The 26,965-nt window shown below is 43.7% G+C and overlaps 2 protein-coding genes across 4 annotated transcripts in view; one reads left to right on the top strand and one right to left on the bottom strand.

Annotated features, from left to right (window-relative positions):
* Window positions 1–20,850, bottom strand: part of LOC144679995 (PRELI domain containing protein 3A) — a 42,585-nt gene extending 21,735 nt beyond the window's left edge. The window contains exons 1-4 of one of the 3 annotated variants that reach the window (XM_078541056.1): window positions 20,790–20,850; window positions 7,168–7,258; window positions 6,584–6,752; window positions 4,011–4,100 (exon numbers count right to left, since the gene is read on the bottom strand). In XM_078541056.1, coding sequence (XP_078397182.1) covers window positions 4,011–4,100; window positions 6,584–6,721 — 228 coding nt within the window. In that variant the 5' untranslated portion in view covers window positions 6,722–6,752; window positions 7,168–7,258; window positions 20,790–20,850. Of the gene's footprint in view, window positions 1–4,010; window positions 4,101–6,583; window positions 6,753–7,167; window positions 7,259–17,349; window positions 17,658–20,789 lie in introns of those variants that run through there. The other 2 variants (XM_078541057.1, XM_078541055.1) reach the window with 2 other exon arrangements.
* A 3,230-nt stretch (window positions 20,851–24,080) lies between these two features.
* Window positions 24,081–26,965, top strand: part of afg3l2 (AFG3-like AAA ATPase 2) — an 85,143-nt gene continuing 82,258 nt past the window's right edge. Inside the window, exons 1-2 of the mRNA XM_078541062.1 lie at window positions 24,081–24,363; window positions 26,154–26,253. Of these exons, the coding sequence (XP_078397188.1) occupies window positions 24,274–24,363; window positions 26,154–26,253 (190 nt within the window). The 5' untranslated portion in view covers window positions 24,081–24,273. The remainder of the gene's footprint in view (window positions 24,364–26,153; window positions 26,254–26,965) is intronic.

The following is a 26,965-nucleotide window of genomic DNA, read 5'->3' as shown; positions in this document are numbered from 1 at the left end:
TAATTAGTAAGTTTGCAGACGACACTAAGGTTGGAGGAGTTGCAGATAGCGAAGAGGATTGTCAAAGGATGCAACGGGATATAGATCGGTTGGAGATTTGGGTGGAGAAATGGCAGATGGAGTTTAATCTGGACAAATGTGAGGTAATGCATTTCGGAAGGTCTAATACAGGCAGGAATTTTACAGTAAATGGCAGAACCCTTAAGTGCATTGACGGGCAGAGGGATCTGGGTGTACAGGTCCACAGGTCACTGAAAGTGGCAATGCAGGTGGATATGGTAGTCAGGAAGGCATATGGCATGCTTGCCTTCATTGGCAGGGGTATTGAGTATAAAAGCTGGGAAGTCATGCTGCAGCTGTATAGAACCTTGGTTAGACCACACTTGGAATATTGCGTGCAATTCTGGTCACCACATTACCAGAAGGATATGGAGGCGTTGGAGAGGGTGCAGAGGAGGTTTACCAGGTTGCTGCCTGGTCTGGAGGTTATTAGCTATGAGGAGAGGTTGGAGAAACTTGGATTGTTCTCACTAGAGCGACGGAGATTGAGGGGCGACTTGATAGAAGTTTACAAAATTATGAGTGGCATGGACAGAGTAGATAGTCAGAAGCTTTTTCCCAGGGTGGAAGAGTCAATTACTAGGGGGCATAGATTTAAGGTGAGAGGAGAAAACTATAGGGTTCTCAAGAAACCATAGAGTAAAACTAGGAGAAAACTATAGAGAACTATAGAGTATAAACTATGTGCGGGGCAAGTTTTTTACACAGAGGGTAGTGAGTGCCTGGAATTCGCTGCCAGAGGAGGTGGTGGAAGCAGGTACGATAGTGGTGTTTAAGAGGCAGCTTGAAAAATATATAATTAGGATGGGAATAGAGGGATTAGGACCCCGGAAGTGCAAAATGTTTTAGTTGACAGGCAATATGATCGGTGAAGGCTTGGAGGGCCAAAGGGCCTGTTCCTGTGCTGTACTTTTCTTTGTTCTTTGTTTTCTGCCACTGAGCCAATTTTGGATCCAACCTGTTACCTTCACCTGTATCCCATGAGATCTCACTTTCCTGACCAGTCTGCCATGTGGGACCTTGTCAAATGCCTTACTGAAATCCATGTAGACAACATCCACTGCACTACCCTCATCAATCCTCACTACTTTCTCAAATAAATTCTATTAAGTTAATAAGACATGATCTTCCCCTAACAAATCCATGCTGACTATCCCTGATCAATTTGTGCCTTCCTAAATGACTGTGTCTCAGAACTGTTTCCAATAACCACCGAAGTCATAATGACCGGCCTATAATTTTCTGGCCTATCCTTCGCACCCTTTTAAAATAATGGTACAATGTTTGCAGAACTCCAATCCTCTGGGACCTCACCTGTATCTAGTGAGGATTGGAAAATGATGCTCAGAGCATCCGCTATTTCCTCCCCGGCTTCCTTCAACATCCTGGGATATAACCCATCGGGCCCTGGTGATTTATCCACCTTCAAGGATGCCAGTTCCTCCAGTACTTCCTCTCTCATTATGCTAATTGTATCTAATATTTCCCACTCCTCCTCTTTAATTAGAATATCTGCATCATCCCGAATATCTGCATCATCCCCCTCCTTAGTGAAGGCAGAGACAAAGTACTCATTGAGAACCCTGCCCATATCTTTCTGCACTAACCCACAAGTTACTTTGTACATCTCTGATAGGCCCTACCTTTTCCTTAATTATTCTCTTGCTCTTAATGTACTGGTAAAACATCTTAGGATTTTCTTTGATGCCAATATTTTTTCATATCCTCTCTTTGCATTCCTAATTTCCATTTTTACTTCATCCCTGTACTTTCCATATTCCTCTAGGCTTTCTACAGTATTAAGTCTTTTGTGACCGTCATAAGGGGCTGATTTTTCCCAGAATTGCACTAAGTGCAGTAGCGGGCATTTAAATTGGAGTCCAACTCGCCGATGAAAATGACAGGTTTTCACGCCGTATCTTCCCAAGCCTGCCTCATTATATCTTCACTCCTGCGAAACACGCTGTTTCCAGGGCGGGTGGGCTCTCATTCGCCCGTTCACCATCACCCCACTGTTGCATGACATGGCTGCTATCTTTAAAAGGCAGCCACCAGTAAAGCACTCATCGCCACCAGCTCACCACCACTGCCTGGGAGACATGGCCTGCAAAGACAAAAAAAGACTGCAGCCCCCTGCTTCAATGGCGGGTCCCTCGAGCGACCCAGACACTCCCCCCACCCCTCAGCAGGCGCCTGCGGGGCCAGGTTCCCCCGACCCCCGGTACCCGAGGCCTGTAAGCAACAGGCGAGCTGTGGAGAACGCTGTTGCTCACTCACCTCAGTTCCCCCAAAGTGAAGGCCGCCAAGCGCATGTCGCCTGCATGCTGTTGCAAAACACGCCGGTGTGCTTTCCCACCAATATGGACGGACGATACGGTGGGGTCCCAAGAGCCTGGTGGGATGGCATTTTAATTATATGCTAATGAATTACAATTAGCTCCCCGCCAACCGATGGCGGAAAATGTGGCCCACTGTCAGTGGGCTGAGCAGAAGATCGCGACCTGCTTTCAAGCCGTCGTGAAGTAGGTCCTGCCATATTTTCCGCGCACGCCATCTATCATGCCTGCCCCCAGCGGGCTCGGAAAATTCCGCCCGAGATTTCTTTTTCCGTTTTATCTTGGCCTGTATGCTTCCAGATAACTGGGGGGCTCTAGATTTGGTAGTACCACCCTTTTCCTTTGTGCAGACATGGCTACACTGTGCCCAGAGAATCTCACTTTTAAATGCCTCCCACTGATTTGACACAGTTTTTCCTTCTAATAGCTGTATCCAGTCCACTCTCTCCAGCTCACCTCTGTAAAATTTGTCTTCCCCCAATTTAGAACTTTTAGTCTTGTTCTATCTTTGTCCTTTTCCATAATGATGCCTAATCTAACTATATTATGGTCACTATCTCCAAAATGGTCCCCAACTGCTACTTCATCTACTTGCCCAGCTTCATTTCCTAAGACTAAATCTTGAATTGCACCCCATCTCGTTGGGCTTGTTACGTGCTGGCTAAAAAAAGTTTTCTTGAATGGGGTTCAAGAATTTTGCAACCCCTTCACACTGTTTGTATCTTAATTGATGTTAGGGTAGTTGAAGCCCCCAATGATTACTGCCCTATTATTATTACACTCAGAAGAGCAAACATGTAGACAGATTTCTAACTCCCTTCCACTCTTTGGGGGTCTATAGTACACTCCAAGCAGTGTGGCTGCCCCTTTTTTATTTCTGAGCTCAGCCCATATGGCCTCATTTGATCCTTCATTTAGTGTATCATCCCTCCTCACAGCTGTAATTGACACTTTAACCAATAATTCTGCACCCCCACCTTTTTTATCCCCCCATCCTATATCCAGGCATGTTGAGTTGCCATTTCTACCCCTCCTTAAGCCAAGTTTCTGTTATAGTGATGATATCATGCTGCCATGCGTCTATCTGTGCCTTTAGCTCAATCAGCTTTATTTACTATGCTCCTTGCATTTACATGTATACTTTTCAACACTGCCAAATTCCTGTTCTGTACACTTTTTAAACCTGTGCAGCTTTCGTCTTTCAGAGTCACTCGCTAATACTCTATCCCTGTTCCCTGCTCTGAATTCACCCTCAGGTTCCCAACCACTGCTCATCTAGTTTAAAGAAAGCACCTCCAACAGTGCAGCACTCCCTCAGTACTGCACTGGAGCATCAGCCTTGAGCTTTGCACTCAAGCCCTGGTGTGGGACTTAAACCGTAACCTTGTGACTCAGGGATGAGAGAACTACCAACTGATTCAACAGCTAACACTATAAATTCAATAATGCAAAGCTTTTAGAAAAGACAGTATCCCTGATGTTTTCTACTGTGGAATAATACCAGTTCCTAATTTTTTTCAAAGTTGTATGGAGGAGGAAGAAAAAGCCTTGGGTATTTGCATATTATCATACAGATGCTCCATGGTGTCAGGAGTTTCAAATTCATATACTTACATTAGAAGAACTAAGTTCCATTGTCCGTTCAACTGGATCTACAACAGAATGTTCTTTAATGTACGTAGTGGTCCTGCTCGTACCTAGGATCTAGCAAAAACACATTACGTAGGCTATTGTGTGAAACTACCCCAATGCTACCTTTATTTTACTTCAATTTCTGTATAATATTGTTAAATTCCACTAAATACAGAACTAGAATATAATGCAAATTTCAAGGAGTTAAGTGAATTTAATCCCATACAAGTCTTTTGGAGATATAATTACTGGGGTTTTGTATCTATTTTACAATAGTGAGTGCTGGGTTAATTTCCTTACACCACACCTCACTGCCAAAATTGAAAACACTCAGGCCACCAGCTACAAAATATTTACACTGAAATTGGAAACTTCCTAATTGGTGCTTGTGTTACATAGAAAATAGAAGAAGTAGTAGGTCATTCGGCCCTTCAAGCCCGCTCCATCATTCAATATGATCATGGCTGATCCTCTATCTCAACGCCATCCTCCTGCTCTCTCCCCATACCCCTTTATGCCTTTAGAGACTAGAAATCTATTTCCTTCTAAAATATATTCAGTGACTTGGCCTCCACAACCTCCTGTGGTAGAGAATTCCATAGGCTCATCAAACTCTGAGTGAAGAAGTTTCTCCTCATCTCAGTCCTCAATGGCCTACCCCGTTTCCTGAGATTGTAATCCTTTTTTCTAGACCCCCCAGCCAGAGGAAACATCTTCCCTGCATCCAGTCTGTCCAACCCTGTCAGAATTTTATACGTTTCAATGAGATCCCCTCTCATTCTTCTAAACTAGTCGGCCCAATCTCTCCTCATAAGACAATGCTGCCATTCCAGGAATCAGTCTGGTGAACCTTCACTGCATTCCCTCTCTGGTAATATATCCTTTCTCAGGTAAGGAGACCAAAACTGCATACAATACTCCAGGTGTGATCTCACCAAGGACCTGTACAGCTGCAGTAAAACATCCTTGCTCCTGTACCCAAGCCCTCTTGCAATAAAGGCCACTTGCCTTCTTAATTGCTTTGCACCTGCATGCTTGCTTTCAGTGATTGGCGTAAAGGACACCCAGGTCCCTCTGTACATTAACATTTTCCAATCTATCACCATTTTAAATAATACTGTGCCATTCTGTTTTTCCTACCAAAGTGGATAACTTCACAGTTATCCACATTATACTGCATCTGCCATGTATTTGCCCACTCACTCAACTTGCCTAAATCGCCTTAAAGCCTCTTAACATCCTCCTCACCACTCACATTCCCATCTAGTTTTGTGTCGTCAGCAAACTTGGAAATATCACATTTGGTTCCCTCATCCAAATCATCGATATATATTGTGAATAGCTGGGGCCGAAGTACTGATCCCTGCGGTACCCCACTAGTCACCACCTGCCACTCGGAAAAAGACCCATTTATTCCTACTCTCTCTTTCCTGCCTGCTATCCAATTCTCAATCCATGCCAATATATTACCCCCAATCCCATACGCTTTAATTGTTCACACTAACCTCTTATTTGGGACTTTATCAAAAGCTTTCTGAAAATCCAAATACACCTCACCCACTGGTTCTCCTTTATCTATTCTGCTAGTTACGTCCTCAAAAAACTCAAGTTACCACTCCACAGAAATGCCACATCCAATACAACAGTTTGTAAGAATATACATATACAAACACATACATATACAGGTACAGTGTCTCAAAACTGGCAACGTCAGGACAGAGCGCCTGCCGGATTTTCAATCCTGCTGCTTTTCAGGTCGGGTGCTTCGGGTCCAGCAGTTTGGGCTGGGCTGGGTTGGGTCAAGCCAATAACTAGTCAGCGTGCCATTGCGCCAATGCAGCACCGAGCCAAACAAGCCGGTAAGTTATTTTACACATCTAATAATAATTAAAATTCATGCATGGCAGCTTAAAAAAAAAGTCCCGGTCAGGCATCGCTGGTTTTTGGATAGCTGGATTTGAGACATTGTACCTGTATAAATAATATGAGGGATTAAGCAGGTTGGCTAAATTATTGTACTTTTACACCTGTATTTTCATACAGATTGCCCAACATTCTAACTATAAACCTGGACCTGAGTTCATTTACCATGAATTAGGCACATGAAGCTTACTAAAGGCAATATATAAACATACGAATTAAGAGCAGAGTAGGCTATTTGGCCCCTCAAGCCTGCTCCGCCATTTGATAAGATCATGGCTGATCTGATTGTGGCCTCACCACCACTTTCCTGCCTGCCCCTGATAAAAATCCAATAGTTTCAGCAACTAAATAAATAAAGCAAAGTATATGTCACTTCCTTAATCTCCACACAGGAAAATATTTGAATTTAATTTTGTTCCAGATTTAACTCAGAAACTAGGCTACTCTGCACTAACCTTTATGCAGGCTAACTGTGTGAAATTTTTAGGGACTTGCGCATTAACAGTCCATATAAATGAAGATCTTGGACCTTAAAAGCTCCTGTTGATTTTGACTATTTTGCATGAACAATATTAATCAATGGCATCAAAATTAATTGAAAATAATGTACAAAATACTGCTGTCAAACTTACAGCCATAACAATGCTGGGAAGTCCCCACTCTGTACTCAACAGACGTTGGCTGTGCAATCTTCCTTGAGTATCGAGATTTCTCTCCAACACATCCACTCCCACCACGTTGGGGTTCATGGGGTTAGGGTATTTTCGCATTGCAGCTTTGATGACCGTCTCCCATGGATGACTAAAGGACACAAACAAGTATAAGCAATTGCATATAAACTGACACTACTGTATTAGGAACAGGGAAAGAAGTAGGTGCAAAAGAGGTCCATTTAACAGAAAGGAAGTTACAAAACTATTACCCTAGCCAAGTTTATAATCTGCTAAAATGTGTGTGTACAACAGATACTTTAAATGCTCATATGCAGAGATATAGCAATGCACAGTGCACCACAGCATAGGAATTAACTTTAAAAATATTAGACCATTTAATTCTAGCAGAAAATACTGGAATTTCCTTTTTCCAAACCACAGTCTATTTCTCATCATATTTGTTCACTAAAATGTATTGTATATATTCCCATAATGTATGCCAAATGAATTGGTAGCAGCACTAAGAGTGAAATTACCAACATCACAAAATGTCTTTAGCTCACTCAGTCTGGAAAGAGGTGATCTGTATGATCACCCACAAGTCAGGAAGAACTCTTCAAACGATAAAAGCAAAATACTGTGGATGCTGGAAATCTAGAACAAAACCAAAAATACCTGGAATTCGCTGTTCTCAATGCAGTCTCCTTTACATTGTAGAGACCAAACGCAGACTGGGTGACCGCTTTGCGGAACACCTTCGGTCTGTCCGCAAGCATGACCCAGACCTCCCTGTCGCTTGCCATTTCAGCACTGCACCCTGCTCTAATGCCCACATGTCCATCCTTGGCCTGCTGCAATGTTTCAGTGAAGCTCAACGCAAACTGGAGGAACAGCACCTCATCTTCCGACTAGGCACTTTACAGCCTTCCGGACTTAATATTGAGTTCAACAACTTCAGATCGTGAACTCTCTCCTCCATCCCCACCCCCTTTCCGTTCCCCCTTTTTCCAATAATTTATAATTTTTTAACAAATATATTTTTCTTTTCCCACCTATTTTTAAATTTATTTTGATCTATTGTTTTATCTCCACCTTTCAGCCCATTTCAATCCCTTCCCCCCACCCCACCCCCACTAGGGCTATCTGCCACTAGCTTGTCCTGCTTGCTACCCTTAATGTTCCCATTAGCACATTCCTTAGATAATATCACCACCGTCAACACCCCTTTGTCCTTTTGTCTATGACATCTTTGGTAATCTCTTCTTTGCCTTCACCTATCACTGGCTCCCTATCGAGCTCTACCTGTCCCACCCCCCTCTACCAGCTTATATTTCACCTCATTTCTCGATTTCCTTAGTTCTGATGAAGGGTCATACGGACTCGAAATGTCAACTGTATTTCTCTCCGCAGATGCTGTCAGACCTGCTGAGTTTTTCCAGGTGTTTTTGTTTCTCTTCAAATGATGTTTAACTTTTTCAAACAGAGATATGTAAGAGGGTAAGGCCAATGGGGATTGGCAGAATGGCAGAACAGGCTCAAAAGGTTAAATGGCCTACTCCTGCTCCAATGTTCCTAAATGAAATGTAACGCTAACAAATGTTAGGTATAAGCATTGGAAAGAAAACTGAGCTGTGAAGGAATAGGGGTCAAATAATATGGAACTAATGCAGGAATATTAGGTTAAAAGTTACTTTGGGTAAACTCACAGTAAAACATATTTTAACAGGAGTCAAAACTAGCTTGCAAAAACAGCAAGTTTAGCTCCCTTCACAACAATGTGAATTCACCAATAAGAATTGCCTCACCTAAAAAACAGTATTCTATGGTTCTTGACATTATATTAGCATATACAATGCTACCCCTGATAATTAAAACCACAATCAGATAAAACAATGCTAGGCCTCAAGTCTTTCACCAAATATAGGATACTAATTAAGAACATAGGAAACATAGGAACATAGGAACAGGAAAAGGCCATTCACCCCATCGAGCCCACTCTGCCATTCAATACGATCATGGCTGATTGAATATTTCAATGCTGTTTACCCACACTATCCCCATAACCCTTTATGTTGTTGTTAATCAGAAATCTATCAATCTCTACCTTAAACATACTCAATGACTGAGCTTCCATAGCCCTCTGGGGTAGAGAATTCCAAATATTCACAACCCTCTGAGTAAAGAAAGAAATTTCTCCTCATCTCGGTCCCAAGTGGCTTCCCCCTTATTTTCAAAATGTGCCCCCTGGTTCTAGACTTCCCAACCAGGGAAAACACTTATCTGCATCTACCCTGTCTATGCCTTTAAGTATTTTGTATATTTCAACGAGATAACCTCTCATTCTTCAAAACTCTAGAGAATACAGGTCCAGTTTCCCCAATCTCTCTTCATAAGGCAGTCCTGTCATCCCCGGAACAAGTCTGATGAACCTTCGTTGCACTTCCTTAATGGCAATAATACCCTTTGAGATAAGGGAACCAAAACTGCACACAGTACTCCAGGTGAGGTCTAACAAAGCTTCTATACAATTGAAGCAAGACTTCTCTACTCCTGTGCTCAAATCCTCTCACAATAAAGGCTAACATTCCATTAGCCTTCCTAATTGCCTGCTGCACCTGCATATTAACCTTCAGTGACTTATGGACAAGGACACCCAGGTCCCTTTGTACATCTACACTTTCTAATCTCTTACCATTGAGGAAATACTCTGTTCCTTCTACCAAAGTGGATAACTTCACATTTTTCCACTTTAGATTCCATGTGCCATGTTCTTGCCCACTCACTAAGTCTGTCCAAATCCTCCTATAGCTGCTTTACATCTTCCTCACAACACACATTCCTGCCTAGCTTTGTATCACCCGTGAACTTGGAAATATTACATTTGGTCCCCACATCCAAATCATTGATATATATTGTGAACAGCTGGGGCCCAAGTATTGATGCTTGTGATGCCCCACTAGTCACAGCCTGCCAACTGAGAAAGACCTGTTTGTTCCCACACTCTGTTTTTTGCCTGTTAGTCAATCCTTAATCCATGCCAGTATATTGCCTCCTATTCCAAGTGCTTTTATTTTTCTAATCAACCTCCTGTGGGGGACTTTATCAAAAGCCTACATCAACTCTCCTCTATCAATTTTGTTAGTAATATCCTCAAAAAAACTCCAACAAGTTCGTCAAACACAATTTCCCATTCGCAAATCCATGCTGACTATGCCCAATCAGATCATGATTATCCAAGTATCCATTTAGCACATCCTTTATGATAGATTCTAGTATTTTCCCTACTACTGATAAGGCTAACAGGTTTGTAGTTCCCTGTTTTCTCTCTCCCTCCCTTCTTAAATAGTGGGGTGACATTTACTATCTTCCAATCTTCAGGAACCATTCCAGAATCTATAGAATTTTGGAAAATGATCATCAATGCATCCACCATCTCTATAGCAACCTCTTTCAACACTCTGGGATACAGAATGTCAGGTCCCAAGATTTATCAACTTTCAGTCCCATTAATTTCTCCAATACAACTTTCTTACTTGTACTAATTTCCTTCAACTCCTCATTTTCCCTAGTCCCTTGGATCTCTAAATCTGGGAGACTTCCTGTATCTTCCTCAGTAAAAATAGACACAATGTAATAATTTAGTTTCTCTGCCATTTCTCTATTCCCCATTATGAATTCTCCTGACTCTGCCTGCAATATCTTATTTGTCCACATTTGTCTTAGCTAAACACTTCCTTTTTACAAAACAAAAACAAAAATACCTGGAAAAACTCAGCAAGTCTGACAGCATCTGCGGAGAGGAACACAGTTAACGTTTCGAGTCCATATGACTCTTCAACAGAACTAAGGAAAAATAGAAAAGAGGTGAAATATAAGCTGGTTTAAGGGGGGGGTGGGACAAGTAGAGCTGGATAGAGGGCCAGTGATAGGTAGAGATAACTAAAAGATGTCATAGACAAAAGGACAAAGAGGTGCTGAAGCTGGTGATATTATCTAAGGAATGTGATAATAAAAGTACAGATAGCCCTCGTGGGGGTGGGGTGGGGGGCAAAGGGATTGAAATAGGCTAAAAGGCAAAGATAAAACAATGGATGGAAATACATTTAAAAATAATGGAAATAGGTGGGAAAAGAAAAATCTATATAAATTATTGGAAAAAAGGGGGGGGATCGGAAAGGTGGTGGGGATGGAGGAGAGTTCATGATATAAAATTGTTGAACTCAATATTCAGTCCAGAAGGCTGTAAAGTGTCTAGTCGGAAGATGAGGTGCTGTTCCTCCAGTTTGCGATGAGCTTCACTGGAACAATGCAGCAGGCCAAGGACGGACATGTGGGCATGAGAGCAGGGTAGTGTGTTGAAATGGCAAGTGACATGGAAGTCTGGGTAATGCTTGCGGACAGACTGAAGGTGTTCCGCAAAGCGGTCACCCAGTCTGCGTTTAGTCTCTCCAATGTAGAGGAGACCGCATTGGGAGCAGCAAATGCAGTAGGCTAAATTGAGGGAAGTGCAAGTGAAATGCTGCTTCACTTGAAAGGAGTGTTTGGGCCCTTGGACGGTGAGGAGAGGGGAAGTAAAGGGGCAGGCGTTGCACCTTATGCGGTTGCATGGGAAGGTGCCGTGGGAGGGGGTTGAGGTGTAGGGGGAGATGGAGGAGTGGACCAGGGTGTCCCGAAGGGAACGATCCCTGCAGAATGCCGCCGGGGGGGTGAAGGAAAGATGTGTTTGGTGGTGGCATCATGCTGGAGTTGGCGGAAATGGCGGAGGATGATCCTTTGAATGCGGAGGCTGGTGGGGTGATAAGTGAGGCCAAGGGGGACCCTATCATGTTTCTGGGAGGGAAAGGAAGGTGTGAGGGTGGATGCGCGGGAGATGGGCCAGACACGGTTGAGGGTCCTGTCAACCACCGTGGGTGGAAAACCTCGGTTAAGGAAGAAGGAAGACATGTCAGAGGAACTGTTTTTGAAAGTGGCAACATCAGAATAGATGCGACGGAGGCGAAGAAACTGAGAGAATGGAATGGACTCCTTACAGGAAGTGGGGTGTGAGGAGCTGTAGTCGAGGTAGCTGTGGGAGTCGGTAGGCTTGTAATGAATATTGGTGGACAGTCTATTACCAGAAATTGAGACAGAGAGGTCAAGGAAGGGAAGGGAAGTGTCAGAGATGGACCATGTGAAAATGATGGAGGGGTGGAAATTGGAAGCAAAATTAATAAATTTTTCCAGGTCCAGACGAGAGCATGAAGCAGCACTGAAGCAATCATCAATGTACCGGAGAAAGAGTTATGGGAGGAGGCCGGAGTAGGACTGGAACAAGGAATGTTCCACATACCACATAAAGAGACAGGCATAACTGGGGCCCATGCGGGTACCCATAGCCATACCTTTTATTTGGAGGAAGTGAGAGGAGTTTAAGGAGAAAGTTTTTACAGTCCGTTTTTATGTTTTTTGCTCGACTGCATTCATATTCTATTCTCCCCTTCTTTATCAGTTTCTTGGTCTTCCTTTGCTGTTTTCTAAAAACCTCCCAATCCTCAGGTTTACTGCTACTTCTGGCAACTTTATAGGCTTTTTCTTTTAATCTTATACAATCCTTAACTTCCTTTGTCAGCCACAGTTGACGGACTTTTTTTGGGTTTTTGCGCCTTGAAGAAATGAAAGCTATGTAATAGTTCTTTGAAGATGATCCATTGCCTATGTACAGTCATATCTTTTAATGTATTTTCCCAATCCACCACAGCCAATTTGTCCCTCATGCCTTCATAATTTCCTTTATTCGACTTTAACACCCTTGCTTCAGAGTGAAATACCTGGCTTTCAAATATAATGTAAAATTCTGTCATATTGTGGTCACTCATCCCTAAAGGTTCTTTTACAACAAGGTTATTAGTTAGCCCCTTTTCATTACATAATACTAGATCTAAAATAGCCTGTCCTCTAGTCGGCTCCTTAACATACTGCTCTAAAAAACCATCCCTAAAACACTCCAGAAATTCATCTTCCACAGCATTAGTGATCAATTGGTTTACCCAGTCCAAATGCAGATTGAAGTCACCCATGATTACTGTATTGCCCATGCTACATGCTTCTCTCATCTCCTGATTAATACCATGTCCCACACTACCATCACCATTTGGTGGCCTATAAACAACTCAATGTCTGCTGTCCTTTGCTGTTTCTTTGCTCTGCCCAAACAGATTCCACACATTGTTCTTCCGATCTGAGATCCTTCCTTATGAATGCACTGATCCCATCCCTTATTATCAGCGCAACTCCACCTCCTTTCCCTTGTCTGTCCTTCCTAAACGTCGAATATCCTTGAATATTCAGTTCCTTTCCACTTAACCATTAATTATACAAAATTCATTATAAATGTCTCAACTCAAACTTGAATCTTAAGATTCGTTAAGATTCTTGTAGATTGACTTCAGACCTGTTCTGAACCAGCGAATCTCACATACTCAGGGATTAAGGTAATATTATTTTAATATTAGATGGATATCCTTACTTTCTTTTGAAATGCTATATCTGTAACAAGTCTAAACCTAGGATTTTCTAAGAACTAGCTAAGATTCTAAGAACTAGGATAAAAGCAAAAAATTGCAGATGCTGGAAATCCAAAACAAAAACAAAAATAAAAATACCTGGAAAAGCTCAGCAGGTCTGACAGCATCCACGGAGAGGAATACAGTTAACGTTTCGAGTCCGTATGACTCTTCAACAGAACTATGAACTTATGAGGAAAGGTAGGACAGGCTAGTCTTGCATCCGCTGGAATTTAGAACAGCAAGAGGCAACTTGATTGAAACATATAAGGTCCTGAGGGGTCTTGACAGTGTGGATGTGGATGTTTCTTCTTGTGGGAGAATCTAGAACTAGGGGTCACTGTTTAAAAATAAGGGATCACCCATTTAAGACAGAGATGAGGAGAAATTTTTTTCTCTCAGTGGGTTGGGAATCTTTGGAAAACTCTTCCTCAAAAGGCAGTGGAAGCAGAGCGTGAGAGGACTAAGACCTCACACTGTATACTTTTTGTAAAATATATATAGATATCCTTGTGGCTATTTCTAAAATTTTAAAAACTGGACCAAGACCTTCTAAAATGGCTGAATCAATGTCTGTCTGTGAACTTTGAACAAAAGGAGCTACCTGGCAGTGTCGAAGAAACTTGCACCTCATTATCCCTGAGGAGACACTAACGACTCCCCAATGGGCTGCACAGACAAATTCAAAGAAAGCTATACAAAGGCCATCTGCATTTCTTAACCCAGATTGAGCAACCGGAGTCTACACGTCTGATAGGACAAAGGGCCCCACAACCTTCCTTTCAATTCTTAACGGTTGAGACATTTAGCCACCCCGGGGACCCAGGCAAGGGATATACATCCTTTGTCATAGATAATGTGGAGAGGTGGGAGTCATGTGACATGGACCTCTAGCTTGTGGAACCAGCTATATTGCCTTGCTGTACTGCAAACTCAGTTTGCTATTTTACCACCTAACCAGCAGCATCACAGAAAAAGGAGCTCTGCCAGATTGAATGCCTGGCACCATCTACACTGTCTTCTGTTGGAACTTCTGCACCATCACCTACAATACTGATTCCTCGCTGCATGCCATCACGTGAAGTCAACTCCACCAGTAAAGTGAATTATACAGCATCAGTTTTCCACCGCCAACCTTCGTGAAGGAATACCTTATTGGACTTTGATTCTAGATCCAAGTGTAACAATATTTCTTTTCTCTGTGGTCTCTGCACTGTAACTTTTCTGTATCCCTCTCCAACTGTATGAATGCAAAGGAGGCAATGCTGCTACCCTCCTCCTGCGGCTTGAGCGTGCGTAAATAAACTAACCCTTTGAGTTCATCCAATCTCGAGTTTGCTTTGGGATTATTAATAGAAATTGGATCACACCAAATCTGAGGGGTTGGGAAATACGCCACCGCTTATAAAGGGGGAAGCAAATCAACAACTTTCTGTTTATGGACCGATAGCGAGGGGAAAAATTAGTGTTGTTTAAATTAATGCCTCTCCTGTCTGTAACAAGTGTCTTTGAACATTTTTAAGGCAGAGGTAGAGCGATTCTCGAAAAGCAAGGGGGTGAAAGATTACTGGGGGTAGGTGGGAATGTGGAGTTGAGGTTACAATCAGATCAGCCATGATTTTATTGAATGGCGGAGCAAGTTCAAGGAGCCAAGTTGCCTACTCCTGCTCCTAATTCATATGTTTCCCATTTAAGACAGAGATGAGGATGAATTTCTTCTCTCAGAGGGTTGTTAATCTTTGGAATTCTCTACCCAGAAAGCAGTGGTGATTGAATGTATTCAAGACTGAGTTAGACAGATTTTTTAAATGTACTAGCGTTATGGGGGCCAGGCAGGAAAGCAGAGTTGGGGCCATGCTCAGACCAGCCATGATCTTATCAAATGGTGGAGCAGGCTCGAGGGAATGAACGTCCTACTTCCTTTTTCTTATGTTGTGATTGATTTTTTGACTCTAAGGGAATCAAGGGAAAGAGGATCTAGTTGGAAAAATGGAGTTGAAATCAAGAATTGTTATAGTCTGATTAAATGGCAGAGCAAGCTCGAGGGGGAAAATAGCCTAATCCAACTCCTACCTCTTATATTTTTATCAAGCTACATAAGGAGGTATTAGGACAGATGACCAAAAGCTTGGTCAAAGGAGTGTCTTAAAAGGAGGAGAGGTAAAGAAGCTGAGAGGTTTAGGGAGGGATTCCAGAGTTTAGAGCTGAGGCAGCACAGCTGGCAATGTGCAGCAATTAAAACCTAGTTTGCGCACGTGGCGGAGGGGGTTACAGAGATACGGAAAGACCAGGCCATGGAGGGATTTGAAAAGGTTTGTTTTCAAATGGCATCGTCAAAAGGATAGTATGCAGATGAGAAAGAGGAGGGGGCAGTGCCACTGGAACGAAGTTCATCTTTGGGGGAGCCTGGGGCCTCGATTCAAGGAATGCACCTCCAAAAGTCCAGCACTCAGCATGACACCTGGACATTTTGTAGAGTCAGTTTGCAGAGTGGGCTTGAACCCTGAACCTTCAAGGGTGCCAGCACTGGACCAGGCTGACACAACAACCATTACTCAGGGCTGGGATTTTGAGGTTTGACACCAGGTACACTGGTCGTACCTGCCGTATAAATCTCCAGATGGTATAACTGGGATTACCATCACATCTGTTCCCAGATAAACAAGGAGTTGGATACAGCTGGATAAGGGATGCAGTAAACAATTAAAATGCCTTCCAATGGAAGGTGTTTTGCACACAGAGATACACATGAATATTTTTTCAAAAATAGCAAACGTTCCTTCAGTTCTCTATGCAGTAGTCTCCGCAGTTTACGGGAGATATTCTGTAAAACATTTTCTGCGCAAAATTCATCGATTTCCACAGAGCCACAAGCTAAACTGCTCAAGCAGAGTTAAACATCATTGGGGTGACAGTCAGCAGCCGCATCGTACCGGCTCCCGACACAATCATCTCAGGGCCACTCACACCTAATCCCGCTGGGGCAGTGACTGCGGGGCAGACTGGAATTACCCCTTCCCCCCACGATTCAAAGCGGGACACCCCCCTCCACCGATTCAGAGCGGGACACACACACCCCTCCACCCCCTCCCCGATTCAGGACAGGACACCCCCCCCCCTGCTCCCCTATTCAGGACGGGACACACACCCCCCCCCCCCTCCCCTATTCAGGACGGGACACACCCCCCCCCCTCCCCTATTCAGGACGGGACACACCCCCCTCCCTCCCCTATTCAGGACGGGACACACACACCCCTCCATCCCCTCCCCTATTCAGGACGGGACACCACCCCCCCCCCCCTCCCCTATTCAGGACGGGACACCACCCCCCCCCCCCTCCCCTATTCAGGACGGGACACCACCCCCCCCCTCCCCTATTCAGGACGGGACACCACCCCCCCCCCTCCCCTATTCAGGACGGGACACCACCCCCCCCCCCCTCCCCTATTCAGGACGGGACACCCCCCCTCCCCTATTCAGGACGGGACACCCCCCCTCCCCTATTCAGGACGGGACACCCCCCCTCCCCTATTCAGGACGGGACACCCCCCCTCCCCTATTCAGGACGGGACACCCCCCCTCCCCTATTCAGGACGGGACACCCCCCCTCCCCTATTCAGGACGGGACACCCCCCCTCCCCTATTCAGGACGGGACACCCCCCCTCCCCTATTCAGGACGGGACACCCCCCCTCCCCTATTCAGGACGGGACACCCCCCCTCCCCTATTCAGGACGGGACACCCCCCCTCCCCTATTCAGGACGGGACACCCCCCCTCCCCTATTCAGGACGGGACACCCCCCCTCCCCTATTCAGGACGGGACACCCCCCCTCCCCTATTCAGGACGGGACACCCCCCCTCCCCTATTCAGGACGGGACACCCCCCCTCCCCTATTCAGGACGGGACACCCCCCCTCCCCTATTCAGGACGGGACACCCCCCCTCCCCTATTCAGGACGGGACACCCCCCCTCCCCTATTCAGGACGGGACACCCCCCCTCCCCTATTCAGGACGGGACACCCCCCCTCCCCTATTCAGGACGGGACACCCCCCCCCCACCGCCCGATTCAGGACGGGACACACGCCCCGCCGCCCACCCACCCCACTCCCCCCCCCACCCCCCCCCCCCACCTCCGGGCTTCCGGCCGGACTCCGACACCCGACCCCCACCCCCACCCCCACCCCCCGGCTTATAAATTACCTAAACAAGTGCTCCGAGCTCCAGATCTTCATGCTACCACCGGCCAGGCCGCTCTCCGGTGCTAACAGCACCGGGAAATGAGCCGCTCCCTCTCCCCCTGTATCCCACGCTGAGGCCAGCGGCTGAAACCGATGCCAAGCCCTCCCGCTCCCTCACTCGATGGTCGGTCTGACAGAAGCCGGTAAACAGGGCCGGATTCCTGGACAGGCGTCAAACCGCCATCCCCGCCCACATTCAGCGGCACTGCCGCTCGCCGTCAGTGCCCCGCCCCCGCGCGCGCAGCGCGAGCCACGCCCACGTTCAACGGCACTGCCCCGCCCCTCACCCCGCGCAATCCGCACCAGTACCTCTGTGGCCCGCCCCCTCACCCACGCCCCGCCCCCACCCAGCACTTCCCCGATGACGTCACCCAGCCCACCGCACTGCTGCCATTCCCGCAAACGGCGCGGTCACCAGAAACAAAACGGATAAAAGCAAACAATTGTGGATGCTGGAAATCCAAAACAAAAACAAAAATACCTGGAAAAACTCAGCAGGTCTAGCAGCATCTGTGGAGAGGAACACAGTTAACGTTTCGAGTCCGAATGACCCTTCAGCAGAACTAAGAAAAAATAGAAAAGGGGTGAAATATAAGCTGGTTTTGGGGGGGGGGGGGGGGTGGGACACGAAGAGCTGGATAGAGGGCCAGTGATAGGTGGAGATAAGCAAAAGATGTCACAGACAAAAGGACAAGGAGGTGTTGAAGGTGGTGATATTATCTAAAGGAATGTGCTAATTAAGGGTAGAAAGCAGGACAAGCAAGGTACAGATAGCCCCACCCTGCTCTCATGCCCACATGTCCGTCCTTGGCTTGCCGCATTGTTCCAGTGAAGCTCAACGCAAACTGGAGGAACAGCACCTCATCTTCCGACTAGGCACTTTATAGCCTTTCGGACTGAATATTGAGTTCAACAATTTTAGATCATGAACTCTCTCCTCTATCCCCACCCACTTTCTGATTTTTCCCCCTCCTTTTTGTTTTTTCCAATAATTTATATAGATTTTTCTTTTCCCACCTATCTCCATTATTTTTAAATGTATTTCCATCCATTGTTTTATCTCTACCTTTTAGCCTATTTCGATTCCTTCACCCCTCCCCACCCCCACTAGGGCTATCTGTACCTTGCTTGTCCTGCTTTCTACCCTTAATTAGCACATTCCTTTAGATAATATCACCACCTTCAACACCTTTTTGGCCTTTTGTCTGTGACATCTTTTGGTAATCTCCACCTATCACTGGCCCTCTATCCAGCTCTTCTTGTCCCAACCCCGCCCCCTCACTTAAACCAGCTTATATTTCACCCCTTTTCTATTTTTCCTTAGTTCTGTTGAAGAGTCATGCGGACTCGAAACGTTAACTGTGCTTCCTTCTACAGATGCTGCCAGACCTGCTGAGTTTTTCCAGGTATTTTTGTTTTAATAAACAAAACAGATTTTATTGTAAAAAGCAAATAACTGCGGATACTGGAAATCCAAAAATAAAAATGCCTGGAAAAACTCAGCAGCTCTGACAGCATCTGCGGAGAGGAATACAGTTAACGTTTCCTTTACATTGGAGAGACTAAACGCAGACTGGGTGACCGCTTTGCAGAACACCTTCGGTCTGTCCGCAAGCATGACCCAGACCTCCATGTCGCTTGCCAATTCAACACTCCACCCTGCTCTCGTGCCCACATGTCCGTCCTTGGCCTGCTGCAATGTTCCAGTGAAGCTCAACGTAAACTGGAGGAACAGCACCTCATCTTCCAACTAGGCACTTTACAACATTCCGGACTGAATATTGAGTTCAACAATTTTAGATTATGAACTCTCTCCTCCATCCCCACACCCTTTCTGATTCCCCCTTTTTTCCAATAATTTATATAGATTTTTCTTTTCCCACCTATTTCCATTATTTTTAAATGTATTTCCATCCATTGTTTTATCTCTACCTTTTAGCCTATTTCGATCCCTTCCCCCCACCCCACCCCCACTAGGGCTATCTGTCCCTTGATCGTCCTGCTTTCTACCCTTAATGTCACCTATTAGCACATTTCTTAGCTAATATCACCACCTTCAACACCTCTTTGTCCTTTTGTCTATGACATCTTGTGGCAATCTCCACCTATCATTGGCCCTCTATCCAGCTCTACCTGTCCCACCACAGCCCCCACCCCCACCCACTCCTTAAACCAGCTTATATTTCACCTCTCTTCTATTTTTCCTTAGTTCTGTTGAAGAGTCATACGGACTCGAAACGTTAACTGTGTTCCTCTCCGCAGATGCTGTCAGACCTGCTGAGTTTTTCCAGGTATTTTTATTTTTGTTTTTGTTACGGATTTATTGTTTATTCGGCTAGTTCAAGATAAACCGAAGCAATTAAAAAAAAAACCTGACCAGCAACGACACAATTTCTTAAACTGCAGAGGTAATAACTGCTTGCTACAATTTAAAATGTTAAGATTTTAAAATACAAAGCCAGCACTAAGAAAATAAATTGCCTCACCATTCGACAGAATGTATTCACCTACACATAGAGCAAAACCAGAAAAAGCCCATTCATGTGCTATCCATATCTAACTTTTTGGGTCCAGCTGGTAAAGAAGTTTTGTTCCACTCAAAAGATAGTTATTGTACTTTAGCTTGTACAGGAATTGTACAAGATGGTAAAAGCTCATTCCCAAAGATATTTCCTGAGTTTCTCACACTGATTCCATAAAAAGGAGCAAGCCTTTTGTAAAAATGTGTATATCTACTAAAACATCTTAACCTTCAAAGAAAAAGCATCAATGGCTTAACTCTAAAAACATCCACCAATTAGGTCTGGTCATCTCCTGATCTTTCTGTTAATGCCACTGAGGAAGTTTGGTCATCCTGGATTGGGTCCACATACTAACGATCTTCATCATGACTCGCAGAATAATAGTCACTTGAGTGAAGTACTGGTGGGTGCCTACCACACGGGCTGTACTGAAGCAGAGGGACAGAAGAGAACTAGCTAACAAAAATGAACAGAGGAAATAAAATTTCTGATGTATATAACAGTGTACTGCACCAAATTTGATTAATGGTTTGAAAGAATGGTTCCTAAGAACCAGAAATATTTTATATGTTCTAAGACTAAATAACAAGAATACCTGAAAAGCTATTTATCCAATGGAGGAAGGTTGTTTGGGCTACTGTTTACCACTCACTTGACGCCGATGGTGTGTTTGCCTCTCTGCCTGCTGATTAAATATCTTGCAGTGCGCTGTTACTCCTACAACTTCATTACTACATTGTTAGAATAATATGTTTATTAGCCATTCCTAGCCAATCTCACACGCTAGGAGTGAAAGTCATCTTGTTTGTAAAATGCAACATACTGTATTTGGATCTAAGAAAAAACTACATTTACCTAACTTCAAATGCAATTGTCTCACCTTACAATCTCACCCCTTAACGTTTCGACAGGTGGCATGTTTTTTGTTGGTTTTTATCTATAATTGTTGGCAAGCAATGGCCACAAAAAGAAGTTGCTAGTCAGGCAAGTAGGAGTCCATTTCAAAAAAAGAAAGAAGGGTTATAGTAAGTATGAAAAACAGAAAAATAAAACAAGAAAAATATCGGCAAATGCGGTAAAGCAAAGAAAGTAAAAAGCCCATCGCAGGGTTTGGTTGGATCAAGGTAACTTTGTTTGGGGTGCATGATGACGTAACTATGCGGGGTAATATGCTAGTAGGCGGGGCTAGGGTGGACCTGCGTCATGACGCAATACGCACATAAATTTCGTATGTATCCACCAGTGTTGAAGGTTCAGGGAATGTCGAAATGAGACTGGTCGGAGGCTGTGCTCAAATTCTGCGCTGTCCACACTGAATGAAATCATTCTTCATGTTAAGCGTTTTAAAACGAGGGAAACAATAGAAAAGAAATGGAATGGCGCATCGCCATCTCCTGATACACTAGAACATCTCTATTCCTCAGCACAGCAGCAGAGGCTGGTCGGAGTGATTGAGGACTTTAATCAGGGGGTCTCAGTTCTCCCAATCTCGCCTTTTCCTGTTACATTTTCTATCCTCCTCGTTCATTCATTTATTTATTCTATTGTTGGCCCTAATGAGAGATCATATCTCTCTCTTTCAAATTTCAATTAGACTTAATACATTTACTAACTTTTCTCCCCGGCTAACAGCTTGAGCTAGATTAGCTGTTCTCTGGTGGAAGTCTCCCATTGTTTGATTTTTCATTATTTATATTTTCTAACACTGAACCTAATGATGTTGTGGTCATTATTCTCCAGTTTTCTCTAAATCTTGTCAGATATGTCCCCAACGTAGTTTCCCAGAGTTATGCTTCTTTCTTTAATCAATACAAGTTATGAAAACACACAATTAAGTTAGATGCTAGAAATTACTTGCAGAGAATCGTTGGCCTTTGCAATAAGGTGTCAGCACGTGTAGATTCGCTTGCTGCATATGTTCAAAAGGCTGTTGGACGAGTTCCTGCAAGTGGAAGGGATCACAAGTCAAGTTGGATAGTGATATGGGTTAACGAGGATAGCGGTATCAGCTTCATGGTCTTTGAGGTTATCTAATTGTCTATGAGGATCAGAGGAATTTTCCAGTCTTTTATTCTCGATATTGGTACATAGTTTTTTTTTGCCTCTTATAGGAGATGGCAGGGGAGGAGGAGGGGGAGGGGAGGGGAGGAGGAGGGGGAGGGGAGGGGAGGGGAGGGGAGGGGAGGGGAGGGGAGGGGAGGGAATGAGTTTAATAGTGTGAGTTGGTTGTACCATGGGCGGGCTTGGTGGACTTTTCCAGGTATTTTTGCATTAGTGGACTAGAAATAAGTTTAACTAGGAAGCAGTATTTGATGCATTCTAAAAGATGTTTTCTACTTTGACTGGGATAAAGTTAATGAATCGTCAATCTTGGGATAGCTAACACCATGAACATTGTCACACAATTCTCCGCAGAGATTTACATTCTCTCATCTCTAATATATGGTTGCAGGTAATGCAGACCAAGAATTGTACCATTCCATTTCCTGTTTCTTAACTTAATCAATGTGGATTGTGTGGTACTGCAATTTTTACATTCTAACCCTGTGTTAAAATCCTTTATTAACACAGCCATTCCACCTACTTCCACCATCCCTCCCATTTGTAAATATAAAAATAATATAAAAATATTATCCTGATTCCAATTATTTAAAATGTTAACCGTATTCTTTCTTCTGGCTCTCTCATTCACGTTTTTGATATTCCTTGCTTTTTCTACAACGTATTTGTTTCTCACAGCACAAAACCTTCCTTTCTTCCCCTTTTCCTTCTGATTTCTTTCCTCACTATTTTAATTAAATCTTCTGTTTCTATTTCCAACTTTTGTATTAATCCTGATTCATGGAGCTAAAAATAAAACTCCAAGCACCATTCAAATTAAATCATGACACCAATGCAAGGACACCTAAATACAAGTTACTTCAGGATGTCAAGAAGCACTTCTCTAGATAAAGAATGACTAATTTTAATTCCTAGAATGGGCTTTCAGGTAGAGTAGTCAAAGGAAAACCTCTAGAGAAATTCAAGGTATATTTAAATGCTGTGATGGGGAAACAGGTTTCTAGAGAAGGGTAAGCCAAATAGTCTGTACACGTCTGTTATTCTCTATGGAATAGCGAATGATTTGTGTGTGCTCTGTTACTTCACAAATTTAAGTTAATTGGCAAAAGATGTAATAGAGATTTGAGGAAAAACGTTTTAACGCAGCGAATATTTAAGATCTGGAATGCATTGCCCGAGAGTATAATGGATGCAGGTTCAATCGAGACATTCAAGACGGAATTGGATTATTTTCTGAAAAGGAAGAATGTGCAAGATTGCAGAGAAAAGACAGAAGGAGTGGCATTGGGTGAATTGCTCCTTTGGAGCGCTAGCACAGACATAATGGGCTGAATGGCCTCCTTCTGTGCTGTAACAATCTGTAATATCTCTAGCAGTTAGTTAATTAAAACTCCGATTTTACAGTTGTTGCTTCACGGAACTCTGTTTTCCTGTAGACTAACAGCTTAGTTGGAATTTTTCGGATTTTTACCTAATCTAAGTGGGTAACCTACCTATAAGAGCAATGCAATGAACGTATTGAAAAAAATTTCAACTGAATACACGTTGCCCCATTTAACACTAGAAAACTCCAGCTCCATCTGCTGACCTGTAGAATTCTAATAACTTGGAACGGACAACTTAAAAATCCCAACATATTTGATGTTAAACCTACTGGGGGAGGGGATGGAGAAGAAAATACAAACAAACGAGTTTCAATTTTTAGATGAGCTTGCAGTTTGTCTCACCTTTTGCGATGATAAATCCTATTCCCAAAATGCCAGCACGTTGTTGGTTAGCATAGGGGAGCAAGAAGTCACTCATAAATTTCGTCATCAGGCGCAAAGAGCATGAAATCGTAGGAATCGAACAAGTAAATAGCAATGAAAAGACAGGTAAAAAATACGAAGAGACAAAACGATGGGCACAAACAACAGCACTGACACAGGCAGTATAAAAGCATGGACATGGCAAACTAGCCCAGAGTAACAGAAAGTTTCCCGAGTTTATTAGAGTCAGTGATGTAACTGTGCGAGGCACGTGACTGAAGCGGGGCTGGGGGGCGGGGCGGGGCGACGCAGTGATGTCACACGGCAGGCCCCGCCCACTCTGATGTCAGGCGCTTGACGACGCCGCCTTCGCCATGAGTGAGGAAGAAGAGGGGGGAGAGAGAGAGGAGGCAAGCCTGATATCCACCTCAATGTCCTCGCCGTTTCAATATCGCAAACGCGGATCCTAAACCACAGCCCGCCCAAAGACGAGGGAGGAGGAGGGGGAAAGAAAGCAAGAGAGGGGGAAAAAAAAAACAAGACAATAAGCAAGTGATGGCACACCGCTATTTCCTGATGGCCCGCTGCTGTCGGGGGTTGTATAAAAGCTTCGGCCCTCAGGATAGCAACCGAACCTGGAGACTGGTAAGCGAGGAGAAGGAGGGCTTCAACCAGGGTCACCGACCGGGCAGCATGTTGACACTAGAAAACCAACCCTCTATGCAAAACACCGTCCGGTATCATGTAATTTAAATCGACTGCTTGATGCTGGCAGGCTTTAAACCATTGACACTTGCATAATGACGTTGATCTTGTTTACAGGGTTACATCATAATACCCCTTTCCCCCTTTATAGCTGGATCACTTCTTAACAGCTAAAATAAACTTCAGTTTAATGTCCCACTGAGTCTTTTGCAGAACAATCTGTAATTTAATTTGCAGTTGTGACTGTGAGATTTTTTTTTTCTTATTATAAGGAGGGGGGCAACTTGATGAAGGTGAAAGGGCATTTTGATCAAGGCTTCACAGATAGATTTAGAGAGTACAGGGGCAAGGAAGCTGTACATAGATTTTATATATCATGTGCTCGGCCCCAGCTGGAGTATTGTGCCCAATCCTGGGCACCACGCTTTAGGAAGCATATCAAGGCAATGGATAGGGTGCAGAGGTGGTTTACTAGAATGGTACCAGAGATGAGGGATTTCAGTTACATGAAGCGACTAGGGAAACTGGGATTGGTTGGAACAGTGTCAGCACTCTCACCTCTGAATCACAAGGTTCTGAGTTCAAGTCCCACTCCAGGGTTTGAGCACCAACATTAAAGCTGACATTCCAGTGCAGTACTGTGAGAGTACTGCTCTGTGAGAGGTGCCACCTTTTGGGTGAGATGTTAAACCGAGGCACCATTTGCCTGCCCGGGTGGATGTAAATGGCCCTGTAGCACAGTCAACATGACAAAAACAGATTATCTGGCCATTATCACATTGCTGTTTGTGGGACTTTGCTGTGTGCAACTTGTCTTCCTTGTTTCCTACATTACCACAATGGCTGTAAAGTTATTTGAGATGTCTGGTGGTTGTATAATGCACTTTTTTTCACTTTTGTCTCTGACTATATTGATTCAGCTTTGCAGCAGGAACCTTGGAATCAGATTTTCTGCTTTTACTCCCAAATTTAGTGAAATTTCCTGCATTGAAACAAAGGAATTGAATCAAAAGAAAGATAAAAGGTTATTATTCTGGGAATAAATCACAAGACATTCTTTGGCCACAGTTTAATGTATTTCAAGGTGAATGGTGACCTTACTCTGCAGCTGTGTTTGCAATTAATCATTGATAAAACATCAGCAGGACATGCATTGACTAAACCTTGCTGTGAAAAATTTCTCTCGTGTGCATGTTTAAGGTTAATTTTCTATGAAGTCTGGCACCCTTGGGATGTTGCAAAACCAACTGAATAAAAAACTTTGATTTGGTATTATATCTGGGCCCTGAGAAAATGGCTCCTGTGACCAACGTTTGTTGGACCTATACCGTACATTTAGCCAAACTGGTGACATATGCTGAATATGAAGAGCAAATAGCATTGCCATCTCAGTCTAGCTTATAGTTCTTCACTACAGAATCACTTGGAATTTTAAATTAGGTTTACTATTGTGCATGTTTGAATAATATGTAAAGCAGAGTATTAGTGTTAGCTGGTACAGCTTGCCTTGGACCATCTCCATTTAGTGTGAAACATTTGTGAGGAGTTTAATGTTTTTAAGCTCTAGCTTTCTATATAGTAATTGCCACTTCTGTATACTACTGAAGCAGTAGATCATATGTTAAAGAGCCATTCTTGAATCTGAGTGTAAGATATAATGGTGTATTCTCATGATATTCTCTGTTGCAGTATCTGGTTGAAGGGATTTGTATGATTTATTGCTCTTGCAGTTCTCAGGTTGTGCACATAATTGTGTGGGATTGGATAGGAACAGCCTACTGGCAAATGTACTAGGTGTCTATGGACGGTTCTGTTCACGACCTCCAAAAGGTGAGATAATTTAAATTCTAACTAAATTTACAATCACTGCGAATAACAGTTAATTCTTTTTTCAAGCATCCAAAATCTTTTTTTAGCAATTGACATTCTCTGACCCCCACATAACCCACAAATCAATACAATTTGCATGTTTTCAAAATAAGATATTTAAATTATTCTTTTTATAGCAGGTTTTAATTCTGATGGGGCCCTGGATTAAAACTTTCTCTGACCAAATTATTTATAAACTGATGTTGGAGTTTGAATTGTGGGCAATCAGGCATTTATCTACATAATGGGACAGTATTACCCTGTCAGCTCCTGAGATGGTTGGTCTCAGAGCTTAGGACCAGGAGCAGAAAGGTTTCCCACCTGCCCGGGAAATTGCGAAGGCGTCCAAAAAAGGAGCAAAGAGAAAATAGCATTCTTAAAATATTAAAAACAAATTATTGGATTTTGTTGGCATATGAATTGGTATTAATTAAATTTGAAAATTAAACTAGCATTACAAACAGAAATCAAAATCACTGCTTTCTGAATTGCTCAGGGCAGCAGGCGCATGGGGACAGCATCACCTCCAAGTTCCACTGCAAATTACACACCACCCTGAATTGGATATATAGATCATTGTTCCTTCATCATTGCTGAATAAAAATACTGGGACTCCTACCTAGCAATGCTCTGGTTGTACCTTTGCTGTGTGGACTGCAGTAGTTCATGAGGG

Source organism: Cetorhinus maximus, chromosome 4 (genome assembly GCF_964194155.1).
Source record: "Cetorhinus maximus chromosome 4, sCetMax3.hap1.1, whole genome shotgun sequence".
Classification (NCBI taxonomy): Eukaryota; Metazoa; Chordata; class Chondrichthyes; order Lamniformes; family Cetorhinidae; genus Cetorhinus; species Cetorhinus maximus.
The sequence above is the reverse complement of the archived record's forward strand: the minus strand, read 5'-3'. Positions and strand labels throughout refer to the sequence as shown.